At 37.5% G+C, this 13,576-nt stretch overlaps 1 protein-coding gene across 1 annotated transcript in view; it reads left to right on the forward strand.

The window, feature by feature from the left end:
- Window positions 1-5,529, forward strand: part of STAM (signal transducing adaptor molecule) — a 33,434-nt gene extending 27,905 nt beyond the window's left edge. Inside the window, exon 14 of the mRNA XM_063413158.1 lies at window positions 569-5,529. Within this exon, the coding sequence (XP_063269228.1) occupies window positions 569-818 (250 nt within the window). The 3' untranslated portion in view covers window positions 819-5,529. The remainder of the gene's footprint in view (window positions 1-568) is intronic.
- The last annotated feature ends 8,047 nt before the right edge of the window (window positions 5,530-13,576 follow it).

Raw genomic sequence — 13,576 nt, forward strand, 5'->3', positions numbered from 1 at the left:
CTTTAATTTGTGAACAAGTTTGTGCATTTTTGTTAGTTGGTTTTTGTTTGTTTGGGTTTTTTGGTTTTGTTTACTCTCAGTGGAAAGTAATTTATTCTAAAAAGTTGGGAGAGACATTCATCTTGAGTCATTGATGTCTTTGTCCTCAAAGGTACTAACTTGGGTTAGTAAAGCATACATTGATAAAGTGAGTTTCTGCATATTCAGCTGACTTGCTTTGCTATTTAAAACAGTTTGCTGGGTTTTGGTTTTTTTCATGAACAGAATGGAAGATACATGGTATTCTGTGTTGCACCTTAAAATAAAACAAGTATAGATTCATGGTCTAGTTTTAAATCCATAGGGAGTGTCTATTGTTTGTTTAAATCTGAGGAATGTGTTTGAGTTTTAATGGAAATACTCATTGGCTACAGTTTTAAATACGGAATTGTCTACAGAGTTAGAAGGTTTTTTGTGTGTAAATAGAACAACAGGAGAAGCAATAAGGTTTTCCTTTTCCATTGGTAAATTGTTTGTTAATTCTGCTTTAAATATTTTAGCTCTCTTTTTTGTTGTTTTCCTTTTTCAGTGCAATGGTTGGTTCTGTTGCTGGAAGTACCTACTCTAACCAGCCTTCAGTGTATAGTCCACCACCTGGTACTGTTGATGTTGCTGCTTATCAGAATGCTGGAACTAACATGTCCCAGGTGCCAAACTATAACTTAGCGCCTACAGCTCTGCCACAGACAGCAGGCAGCCAGCAAGCACCTCCACAGCAGCCACAGCCTCCAGCACCTCAACAGCCACAGCATAGCTACTCACAGAAGGCTCTGCTATAGGATCCAGGACTTCTGATTCCTAACCCTCTTTAACCTCTGCTAAAGGTGGTTGGCGATTCTATGAGTTTCTTCATTTAATCTCTTAAACTTTGTTTATCCTCAGCTTCATAAGAATCTCTCTTGGTGAACAAGTTCAATTTGCACTGACTTTTTAGGATTTTTTTTTTTTAATTTTGCGGAGGAACTGATATATTTAGGAAATTTAATTCCTTTTAAAATGCCTAAAAATTGGTACAAGATTATTTATGTATGGTTAAATTGGCAAGTTTGTGAAAGCTCAACCATTGCAAACTCTTGTGGCATATATGTTATGTACATATAGTGTGTGATTGCAGTAGTGCCCATTTCGTATAACTATGGTGGTCATGTGAATATATTTAACACTATGTTTAAAAATAATTTGCTTTACTGTTTTATTTTAATCATGAACTGACAACCATATTTCATAGTTTTGTCTAGTTTTAAGACAGATGCAATGTCTTTTTCCAGTGCAGGAAAAACAGTAATTCTGCATATCATGGTTACAATTAGAAACTAAGGTCTGTGTATGAATTTACAAACTTAGATAAGTTTCACTACTTCTTGAATTGAACACAAGTGTATCATGACTATTAGATAGCTTATCTACCAAACTAAACTTGTTAACTAGTAAATGATTTGGGGGGATAACAGCAAATTATGATTCTGCTTCGGACATAATTACTAACTTAAAACTACTATTCAGAGGCTGCTAAACATATAATGGGACCATGAAACAGATCAGGATCTTGCATTTTATCATGAGAAGCATGTAATTTATTTTTCCAAGTTGTTTTTTAAAATGAGAACCAGTACTTTATTTGTGTGTGTTGGTAGAGATTACACCAAAGAAAGACAGGGGAATTGATTTGAAAGAGAAACAATGGAGTTTTAAACTGGAATACACAACATGAATTACACTATTTTATTCAAGTCTTCTTAATTAGAACATGGAGAATTATGGACATGTAAATCACTTTGCTGAACAAACCTTCAGGGCTTTGTTTTATCTCTTGTGGCCTTGCTTAGCAATTTGTTCTGTTTACTGTTCTAACACAAACACTTCTGCCTTAAATGTCTGTTTCAATTTCCAGTTGTACCATTTGAGTTTATTAGCCCTTCTATGGTTTGACTAGTTTATGAGGCATCTCATCCAAACCCACTTTTAATTTACTTTAAATTCTCGTCTGCAGCAACATGCATTAGCCTGTTTTAAGCCCTTGTGTTCCTCAGTAACTTAGCCACCTGGCTTTGTGTAAAGCATGGTATTTCTTTCTGTGGATGAGGTGTTGCAAAAGAAACGTGGTAATGGAAGGCAGCACTTCAAGCGTGCTTGGGCAGAGTTTCTTGTACAAAGAGTGTTGTAACTTTGCGTTTGTATTCCATCTAGTAAAGCATCCTGGTTTCGTCTTTTCCAGCAGCTCTAATTCCACTAGGGCAGTACTAGATGGCTTCAACATCAGATCTGTTTTTAGTCCTGTGTGTATGTCAGAAGTTGTTCGTTTTATGTACTATATTTTAGTGTGATGCTTCTGGAATTAAATGTCGCAATTGTACATTACAGTATAAAATGAGCTCTGTTATTCCATATACTCCTGCATCTGTTCACAGTTACCTAACATGCCTTTGTTTCACTATTTTAGTTGACATCAGTGTTTTGCCAGATACTTTGAGATGACTGCTTTACATAAGTTCTGACTAAGGTTGTTACAAAATGTGCCCATGGTTGATCTATTCCTGTTGAGGATGTTCTAGCCAGCTGGTTGATCTAATGCTAGGATTTTCTCATATTTGTTTTCTCTAAAATTTTTAACCATCCTCACAAACTATCATTAATTATTTCAGTACTTGGTGTCATCACAAAAGCCTGTGGAATTTGAAAGGAAATACTAAAGAAAAATATAATAATCTGACATAGTGTGTCGTGGATGACTTTTCATGGATTGAAGAAGTGATGTCTTTAGAAAGAACTTGTAGTATAATTTAGATAGTGTTCTCTGTAAGCATTAGCTATGTTATTCCAAAATCAGATATTCAATGTGTATAGAAATGTATAATTTATACACAAAAGTGAAAATAATTTTTTATTCCATTGTTCTTAGTCTCTGATTCAAGGAGAAGCTTGAAGCATCATGTTATATTAACTATTGTATTCTTAGGTTTTCACATGTTGTGTCACATGTTCCCTAATAAGGGCATGTGGAAGTCTGTACAGAAATAGCCCAGAAAAAATACATTTTGTTAGTAATTTGTCATAGTTTTTAAAATTTTTGAGGTTTTTCCTTGATATACAGAAATGCTAGGTCCTGGTTTCTCATTTGAACACTAAAATCTTATGTGTATCACAGTTTTTCTGCTCTCCAAATTGCTTATTTTGGCCATTCATCCATTTTTATGAAAATTAAAATCACCTTTCATGTTCATCATGACCAAAAAAACACTTGCTAAAATTCAGTGCCCCTTTAAATTCAGTATAATGAAAGTTGTGGAACAAAAGATGGACACTCTCTATTTTCCTTCATACTTTAATAAAAGTCACTGCTCTAAGGTATCTCCTGTAGCAGGCAGAGAATTTTAGTTGACTTTGAAACAGAGTTCATTGTCTACAACTGGTGGAGTAGGTCGCTATAATTTTAGGTTCTGAGTCTTAGTGTTTCTGTTGCAACCCACATTTTTCGTTTCCTGTTCAATTTTCAGATTAAATTTAACTTGGAGCTGAATTACTCAGTGTTGGTTTTCCTTATCAGAAAATGTCTTCCTGCTTGGTTGTGCCCTGTGCTCGATGCTCTGAAGTGGGACGCCTTCTCCTACTGTGCTAGATGCTGTCATTGGACAAATTCCTGCAGTCATCCTTTTACACTCTCTCTGACAGCTTAGAAATTATGCTTCAGTTCACCTCCTCTCTGCTGGTTTGTTACCATGAACCTGGAGATGCCATTGCTGGTGCTTCTCTGCCATGATTTATTCTCAGATTCCTTGTTTATGCGTTGTTTTGATCAAGTTTACTTATATTCTACCTTACTATGGTATTGAACACTGAAATGTTAGTGAGCAGCAGGAAGTACACGTACAGCTGTACAGCTACTGTGTGGGAAAGCTTTTTAGCAGTTAAATAAAGTGTCGAATGTAAATTGTTTGAAAGTGAGGAACCATTGGAAATCTTATTCATGTTCCAATAGAAGACCTGATTTTTGAATGTCCTGTTTCTTTACTTGTAAATTGTCAATTTAAGGCAAAAATGTGTTCAAGATATTTTGTATGACCCTTATTTACTTAACCCTTTCATTAAGGAATACAAAAATTCTAATTAACTTCAGAAGGGGTAGTTCAGTGGCTTGGTTAGCTTGAACTGGAGGAAACTCTGGAAAGTGCCTTCTGTGCATTTCACTTCTGTGAGCAATTTTTTTTAGCCATATGTATCATCTCAGTTTATGTGGGCATAACAAAGGTGTCAAGATTTACTGTAAAACCTCCCAGGAAAAAGCCTGGGGTACTATGTTAAAATTTTCTGTACTGATGTCATGGCAGTGCATTCCAGAGTGTGCAGCTGCAGGAACAGTCACAATGCATTTGCCCATCTCTGTTTAGTAACTGGTGCTGTGTAGATGTGTCTGTAATGTCACTTGCCAAAGCACATAGAGACAGCAGTAAAAAGGAGCAAAATGTCAGAATTCCTGCATGCTTCTCAACAAGCGTGAAGCAGCATACTGTCCTCATGGTACAGTTACTGTATTTTGAGGCAGGGGAAACTGAAATAAATTTGAACTTCAGAAATTTCTGCCAGATTGCAAATGGTTAGATTTAACAGAGATAGATTTGCTTCTAATACCATGTATATATTTTGCTGATCGAATCTAGGCTGCTACTATAGTTCTCTGATTTCCTCTAGATGGCAGGAACATCAGATTTACACTGGAGAACTGCTTAATACCTCATTCTCCAAATTTTTTAGTATTTTCTCTAATATCTCTTCAGTTTTCACTCACATTTCAAAGACATCTGTGCAGTCTTTATGTACAAAGGTCTTACCTTATTCCTTCTCTGCTAGAATTCACAGAATTAAAAGACATCTCTAGTTAGAGCAGCTACACTGGCACTTTGAATTACATGTACAACTGCACCTTCCTTTGGAGAACATGCATGTACCTGTTTTGAATAACAAGGGAGTATAATTTTTCCAGTTAAAAACTGGAAGAGATAGTTTTAAAGAAAAAGGTAGAATAAAAGTTACAAAACCCTCCATTGCCAACAGCAGGCAGAATAATTTTTCACTCTGTTATTCAATCTTAGTAAAGCTGATCAACTTCACACTACAGCTATTCCTTTCTCATTTTCGGGTGCAGTGAAGAATATTGACCTTCATACATACACTGTCCAACACCATAGGAAAACATGGAGAAGGCCTTGACATTTGAACTTTTTTGCTTCAATATGTAAGAAACACTACGTGCATTTTTGAAGCCTTGTTTCTTAAATTAGGATGGGTGTGTTTAAAAACATTCCACTTGCTACTATGTAAATTGCAGATCTAAAGTTCCCTTTTCATGCTGCTACCTCGGCAAAAAGGTAGTAGGAGTTTTTGTTCTATCCTGCATGTTCTTCTGGAATCTAAGTAATTTTTGTCTTTGTCATGAAAAAAAAAACCTGCTGCAGTCTGCTTTGGTTTTAATAAAGTGTACACAGTAGAAAAGTGCATTTTTGTTTGGCTTTGTTTGTTTTGATGCTCCCTTTGATGTTGGCATATGTATATATTTAGATATACTGCACTGTTGTACAAGAATTGTTTTAGTAAATAACACTATTTGTAAAAACTGTTAATTGTTTTTGGTATGAATGCAAAATATTAAAGTTGGAGTATTTAGTTCATTATGTTGCAAATTCAATTTATAAATTTTATGGAAGAATAATCTGAAAAAGACTTCTTTTGATGGAAGGACATATAATAAGCAAGGTCTGTTAGAAATTTTCTGGTTTCACATGGGGTGGAGGTTAGGTTTTTGATTGTTCTGATTGGGGAGGATTTGTGGGATTTTTGTTCTTATTTGATGCTTATACACAAATTACATTATCTTTTAAAGCAATTCGTCATTGATTTCCTTCAGCTAACCCAATGTAGATCTCATTTCAAGTATGCTGCATGCCCTCTATCTTTTGGTAAATACAGCATGAGTATTTTAAAGAACAAATGGAAATAACTGTGTCTGTATAGTCTAATGTATATATTTGGTTACAATTGAATAAGCAGATTCTATGGTAGCTTGACAGTTAATCTCTGATGACAGCAACACAAGGTGGTGTAGAACCTGGTGTTCTGATCAGTGTGAATGTCTTGAAGATGAAGCTAAAACCTGGTTGTAGATCTTAAAATGTGGTCAGAATTGAAGCTTAGGCTTGACAGCTGTATGCTGTGTTCTTAAAACAATGTGAAGCATAAATTTTTTGCTTAAAACAATGAAGACTGTGGGACTTGGGGAGCAGTGGGCAGCAGTATCAGTTTGGCCTGTTCCTAAAAATGTGAGCCAAACCCCTTAGGACAAGAGGTTATATAGATTATGGGTTAGTTCAGTAGGAAAATTTGTGTTTTTCAAGAGAATAGCTATTCATTTGACAGAATTAAAAGTCCTGCAGTTTGTGTACAAATGAAACTTGTTCTGTTTTGGAACAGGGAGGGGCAATTAATATTGAGTTTGCTTTACTGCCTGTCTCTTTTAGATAGAAAGCATTTCTGTTGACATGCCTATGATGAAAATAGATTTTGAGAGTTTGTTTCATAGTATTTAAAGTTTATTGTAAAATAAAAGTTTATTGTAAAATATTAAATTTTATTGTAAAAACCAGATTCATTGTAAAATCTGTTGCCATGATCCTGGGCAAGAGGTATTATAAATATCAGTCTCTATTTAAGGAGCTGGAACAACTCTTAAACTTTTGAAGAACTGGCTCATATATAATCTTTCTTCATAGCACTCACTTCATATCACATTTATGAAGCTGGAGACCTTAATGAATTATCTTATTACTGTAGCTAATTTTTGAAATCTTATTCTCCTCTGTCGTAGGATAAAGATTTTTCTCTCACACAATATTTTTACATTTAAATGTCTGGATTATTTTAAGTCAAGTCTGGTTTTGTTGATAGTAATTGTGATATATGATCTAAGTGAGAAATGTGAATTAAGCCATTATGAGAGAACCTGTGGGAGAGCTTCCACTGATTAAGGCTGACTTGCACTTTTTAAAATTGACATGAGCCCTAGGAGTGTACATGGGCAACACGCCGTAATGCAGATAATCATATAGGGCTAAAAAAGGCAAATATGTATTTTGAGTCAAAGGTTTAGAGCATTTTTAGCATACAATCTTCTGATATATAAGCAATGTGGTGATTGTAGCATCTAATATTTTGCTTTGACTTTGCTTAACCCTGTTAAGCATGGGTTTTGAGTCCTTATGCATGCACCTTTGCTTGCTAACAGTGCAGCTTGGTGCCTACACCCCATGTTCCCAGGTTTGGAACATCCCCTGCCTTGGCAGCTGTGCTTCAGACCCTCGTAGAGGAGCAGAATCCAGCAGGAACATGGGGGTACTTGGCAGAGCCTGTCATCCTTGGGACACTGCTCAGCAGCACAAACTCTGACTGGTCAGTGTCTGTTCACCACTTGCTGGCTACAGGAAGCACACATGTCAAGGAATGGAACCCTTCAGTATATACATACCTGGACCACTCACAGTTTGGAAGTTTGATTTACTAATGAGGCTCTGACTGCTACTGAAATCACACTGGAATCTATTTGTAGCCAGTTGTGATGGCTCACCCCTGTTGACTCATGCATCCTCGGGTATTTGTGGATTATGCAGATGTGTGTTATTTTGCAGTCTATGTGTCAGACGGTCCCAAATTACTGTGCTTCTTAAAGGAGTGTGAAGATTTGGTTCCCTTGGTTTTAGGTTTGTGAAAATTTCCCCTAATTCGTCTTTTTCTTTGCCTTGTGAAATATTGTCATATTTGATGCTGAAGAATGGTTAGGCAAATCCTCAGCAAAAGTCATATGGCCTGATGATTCATAGGTAATACGATGATTTTCATGAAAATATGGTTTATGTAAGAACAAGTGGAATTCTTCTGCAAATGACAGAGAAGTCATCATTCTCTGAACCTGAGTTGGAGCACAGGGTCAGGACCAAGCATCTCACTGAAATGTGCTATTGAAACTTTCAAACAAGTTTTGTTTTGCTTTGGTTTTTTCACAGAAATCATGGGTGGTGTCTAAAAAACTCTTGTTAGGAGTGTGTTTGTTCAGAGAACTCTCTTTCCTCCTGGTGGGGTGAGACAAAACAATTAGTGAAGATTTTTTTTCTTTATTCAAGTCCACAATCTCACTTTTTAGCGAGTTTCTTGCAGCTTCTGTGGAGTCATGATTAAATTATCTGATTGTGTGGCTAACGACACTCCACTATATCTACTGAGATATAGCATTAGTAATTTTTAAAGCTCTTCCTGCTCTCTTAAGTATAACATAGGTGATTTTAATTTAGTGGTTTATTTTGGTAAGCTTTTTCTTTCAAAACATACACACTTTCTACTCTTGAGAACTTCTTATCTTCCGGATAATCAAGGCCTTCTGTAAATGTTAGCTGTTCCTTCCAAGGTTTCAGAGTCCCACTTATCACTTCAGGAAGCAGCTATGTGTCCCGGTTGCTCAGACCAGTTCCTAATTGCCTCTTCCAAGAACTAGACTCCTTGAATTTGTCCATCCATGAGACACCAGTTTGATCCCAAGCTTGCTTTATTCAAGACAGACAGGAGGTAGCATGAAGCAACTTTGTGAACAGCACAAATATGTCAGTGAACAGCACTGAGTTGAGCAGCATTCAGTGGGATTTCAGCAGCAATGCAGAAAATCCAAATCCCAGCTCTCCTCTCTGTATATTTAATCAGTTTCATGTAGTGTATGTATTTCCTAATGGTTGTATGCTTTCATATGCTTTCTCATACTTCATCCTTACAGCAAGCATGGCCGGAAATAATGATTAATCATAAATCTAATTAATTTCATATATGCACATAGATGCAATCTTTCTCTCTTTTCCTCTCTCTCTTTGGATGTTTCCATTCTGCAGACTGTCTTTCCACATAATGCAGGTGTCCTATGGATCCTTTTAGCTTGTTTTCTGAAATGCAGACAGTCCTGATCTTTAACCTTTGAAGTACTGTGTCCCTCATCACTGGTTCAGTCATACAATTGCTGTAACTGGGCTTTGTATTTTTCATGTTTCTGCAATATCCCTTTGGCCTATCAGGTATTCTTTACACAGCACCTTGCCATTAACTTGGGATCATTGCTTTCTTATTCACTTTACTTTCTCTTCATCAGTGGTGCAGTTTCACCAGGGGAATTAGCCAGATTTCAACCCAGGAAAGGAGCACCTCTGTTCTTAGGGAACAAAGTTTGGTTCCAAGTTGTTTAGTGATACATGCTCATAGTTCCATCCTACTTTCTAATTTTATTCATTGCAGGATTCAGAAAGATAAGTACTGTAGTACATGTGGCAAATCAATCAAAATTTTATGAGTGATTTTCCATACACTGTGTGTTCCATTTAAGATTCACACAATCATAGAATGGTCTCTGTTGGAATGGACCTTAAAGATTATCTAGTTCCAAAACTCCTGTCATGGACAGGGACACCTTCCACTTCATCAGAACCACATTCAGCCTGGCCTTGAACACTTACAGGCATGGGGCATCCACAACCTCCCTGGACAACCTGTTCTTAACTGTTGTTAAGAAGTGTTGTTATTACATTGCAATAAAGTTTCATATGTAGGCAGCTGTCAGGTAAAAACAGTGCTGACCCCCTACGTGTTCAGTTTTCTTTTTATAATGTTCAACTGCTGTATTAAGGGATATGATCTCCTGGCTCATCATTGCCAGACCAGTTTATATCAGCAACCCTACTGCATGTCCCACAGCAGTAAGTCCTGTAGGCTTAAAAATCTTTCCTATCAACAAAGTCAGAAAAAAATCTTTCATGATTCCCTCTTAAACTCTGGGATCCCTCAGGACAGCTGTAGCTGTATTCTGGTATTGATACAGATGTCACCTTTTGGCATATGCTTTGCATGGATAGTAATCTTTCCCTCACTGATTTTTCAGTCTTTCAGTGACTGACTCCGAAAGCAAAGTGAGTTGTGCTGTTAAGTGGATCTTGACTACAGATTCAGTCTGTCATAATTTCCCAGAAATACTTTGTCTGAATTTCTCAGCTAAACTAGACTTGACAAGTTATCCATAGCTTGCACAGGTATTCAGTCTTTTTTTATTTGTAATATTTGTTTGTCTTGCAGAAATGAACAGAAAAGACAGCTGTTGAAGGTGTCTCTGGCAAAACATGGAATGTAGTAGTCAATATTTTTGGCTAATGTTCTACTTTGGAATAGCACTGACAAGCAAGAGACCATAATGAAATTTTTAATCCCTATTCTTAGTTCTTTACTGCCAAATATGGCTTCACTTTGATTAAGCATAACATGTGGGGCAGGATCTCAAGGAATTGAGAAAGGTGGAGAGATTGAAAGAAAAAAGCAAGTTGAGGTAAATTATACTATTAGGAGAGACAAGGAAGAAGGCTTTGTGCAAGTAAATGAATCTTTAATAATGAAGCTTTGTTTCTAGGAGGACTCACATTCTTTGTATAGAGAGGATTCATCCATAGAAACCCTCAATTTTTGTAAACGAGTATTTTAAGTCTATGTCAAAAGTAAACCAGGCCTCTGAGTGAAATCAGTTACAGCATATCCTGTAATTTCAAGAGATTTACAGATGTTTTCTGCTTTGGGTGCAGTAGTTAAACATCTCACCCAGGAGAATTATTAAAACAAACAAAATGTAAGGATGTTTAAGGCAAGCCTTTTTGGACTATCTTCTGACTCCGATGGCATGCGATATCTTGAGCACTTAATGTTCAGCTTCAGTTGTTTACATTTGCACTGGGTAGTTTGTAGGGAGAAAAAGGTTTTAAAATTTATGAAGCTCTTCAGCTTTCTTTTCCCCCTATACCTATGTTTTCTGTTTTTCACTTGGGTCTCAGCTTTAAAAGTGTAAAGGAAGTGTGGGATGTATATGTGGAGCATGGTTTACTATATCCTGCTTCGCTGCCTGTGTAACATTTGCTGATTTGGTTTCCTGTGAAAACTGATGGATCAGCTCACTTCTGGTCATAGATAACAGGCAGGAAGACCTGCCAGGATTCCTAAGAAGAATAGTCCATTAAATTCCTGCATGCAGAGCAGAGCTGAAGTGAGTATTTTTATTTTAGGAAGAAAAAGCAAATGTCATGTTTTGATACTGCAGAAGGAAGCTGTTCTCAGAAAATACAGATATTTTGAGTTGTTCATGATTTTAAACCCATTACTCTACAGAAAGCTTAGATAAGGTGACAGTGTCAGAATGAAACACAGGGAGGACGAAGCTGTTGTCTCGTTGCTGTCTGGGTTGCTTGGCAGGCTGCCACGGTGGGGCTGCCTCAGCAGCTACACCCTGTTCTGGGGGAAATAACAAATGGCACAGTTGCTGCTGTACCTTCAGAAAGAGACTCTAAGATTCTCTTGTACTGAACTGAATGCTGGAGATATCTAATTTCTGGTGGAGGTGCCCTAACTTGGGTTTAAATTCAGATAGCATAGCTAGCTACTAGTCAGTGAAAAATCAGTTTACTGATTCTAGGGACTCTTACAGTGCTTGAAACAACAGAAGTAATTTGAAATATTTAAAAGTTTCTTTATGAAATACTGGTGATGGAAAATTGTAGAAAATATACTGACAAAATAAATCTCAAAAAAGGCAAATACCTACCCTATCAGGAAACTATTCATAACCTATCAAAGTCATTATTGCCATTAGATTTATTTTCTCATTTAACTGCCATTTAATCAGTCTCGCAGCTTCACATTCAGGATTAAACTAACATCTAGGTTTCATATTTTCAAAGTTATTATTATGCCTAACTCCCACTGAAATGAGGCATCAAAATAAATCAGCCACGACTGTGGCTGATCTCTTGCTATTAGCCAAGGCACCAGGAAAGGCAGATACCAAATCCAAACTCTGTCTGGTTTGGGATTCTTATGACTTTCCTCTATGTATCTTCAATAAGACATTCTTTCCCAGTTGTGTTTTGTGTGTTTTGAGGTTTTAATTTGTTCAGATTCTGGCTTGGTTTTACCTTTTTTTTTTTCCCTGTAAGAAGTGTTCATCTATGGAAATACCATCAGAAATTGGAGTCTAGCCCACCTGTAGATTTGCATATCTGAAAACAGGAGATGAAGCTCTCCTGATAACAGAACTGCTGCTATTTGGTAGGAAGAAAGTACAAGACTGTTTGTAGGAAAGATGGGGTAGGTTGTATGAGGTTCCTCAGCCCTGTAGTGATGTCAACATCCATGTGTGTGAGGGCTGATCTCCACTGTTGGTGCAAAAAAAGGATATAATAATCACAGAAAAAACTTGGAAGTATTGTATCCTGAACAGTTTTATTGGACAAGACATTTTTCAGGACCCAGGTGCCTTTTGTTTTGGTCTTTGATGTGGTTTTTCAGACCCACCTGGCTCCCTGTTCTTCTGGGGGAAGCTTTCAGGATTGTACTTAATTGCCCATCTTCAAACAAGTTTTATCATGGTGTAACTATCTCACCCAGGAGTCGCCATCGTCCTGCAAGCATTGATAGGACACTCAGGACACTACACCAGCGTGTCTTAAACTTTGAGAGAGGGATGAGGCACGTGGTGACTTGTGCCAGGTACCATGAACATGCAGAGAAATGGAATCTGAGCCCCTTACTCAGGTGCTTCTGGCCTGAGTCATGGTTCACCCAACACTTTTCAGGTGGCAGGTTTTTCAGGGTGGTGCAGTGCTGTACATATATTAACACATTGCTACATTTTTAATTAACTTTGGAGCTCTTGCAAGACTTCTTAAAATTCAAGGCAAAACAGTTGAATTTCACAGAAATTATCTACAGACTTAGACTCACCCCTTCTGTGTTATCAAAACTTCATAAGAGGAAGAGAGCAACTTGAACTTCTGTTTTCTCTTTATCTCTGTCCCACTAAACCTGGTGCAGGAGACACTGCATCAAGAAGAGGTGCTAAACTCTAATCTCTTGGAACCTCACTGCCCTGAGGTTCAGTTACAGAGGAGCAGATGGAGGAAAAAGTGAAAATTGTTGCAACTCCAGCGGGCTCCTGAGATCCTGGGAAGGATTAAGCCCCAAAATATGCTTTACACCAGTCCCAGCTTCGTGTTTCTGCATGTGCCTCCTCACAGCAGCTCTAAACAACACCACAGCTCCTCCTCACCTCCAGCAGGTCTGCCTCCTCTACCAGAGCTTCTCCCACACACCAGGTAGTGCCTGCCTCTCTCCCTCAAGCCCTGTCTCACACATCAGCCTTCTTCACACATAACTCTTTAGGCTACTATCTACATTTTTTTTACATGGCCTTTATTTCACTGGAAGTAGGCTGGGGAGAACAGTTTTAAGATTATCTCATTTACTTTTTGGCTCATAAGTTTCATTATATGAGTACTCAATATACATTTCACCCCATATGCTTCTCTAGTAGTGGAGGGAGGTAGTAACTGTGTCATTTTTAGGATGAGTGAAACATGGGATCACGAGGTTGGGTACCTGGGATGGGTATTTTGTTCAGCTGAGGGTGTTCATGGGAGCTGGCGATGTT

The sequence above is a fragment of the Prinia subflava genome, chromosome 1 (genome assembly GCF_021018805.1).
Source record: "Prinia subflava isolate CZ2003 ecotype Zambia chromosome 1, Cam_Psub_1.2, whole genome shotgun sequence".
NCBI classification, from domain to species: Eukaryota; Metazoa; Chordata; class Aves; order Passeriformes; family Cisticolidae; genus Prinia; species Prinia subflava.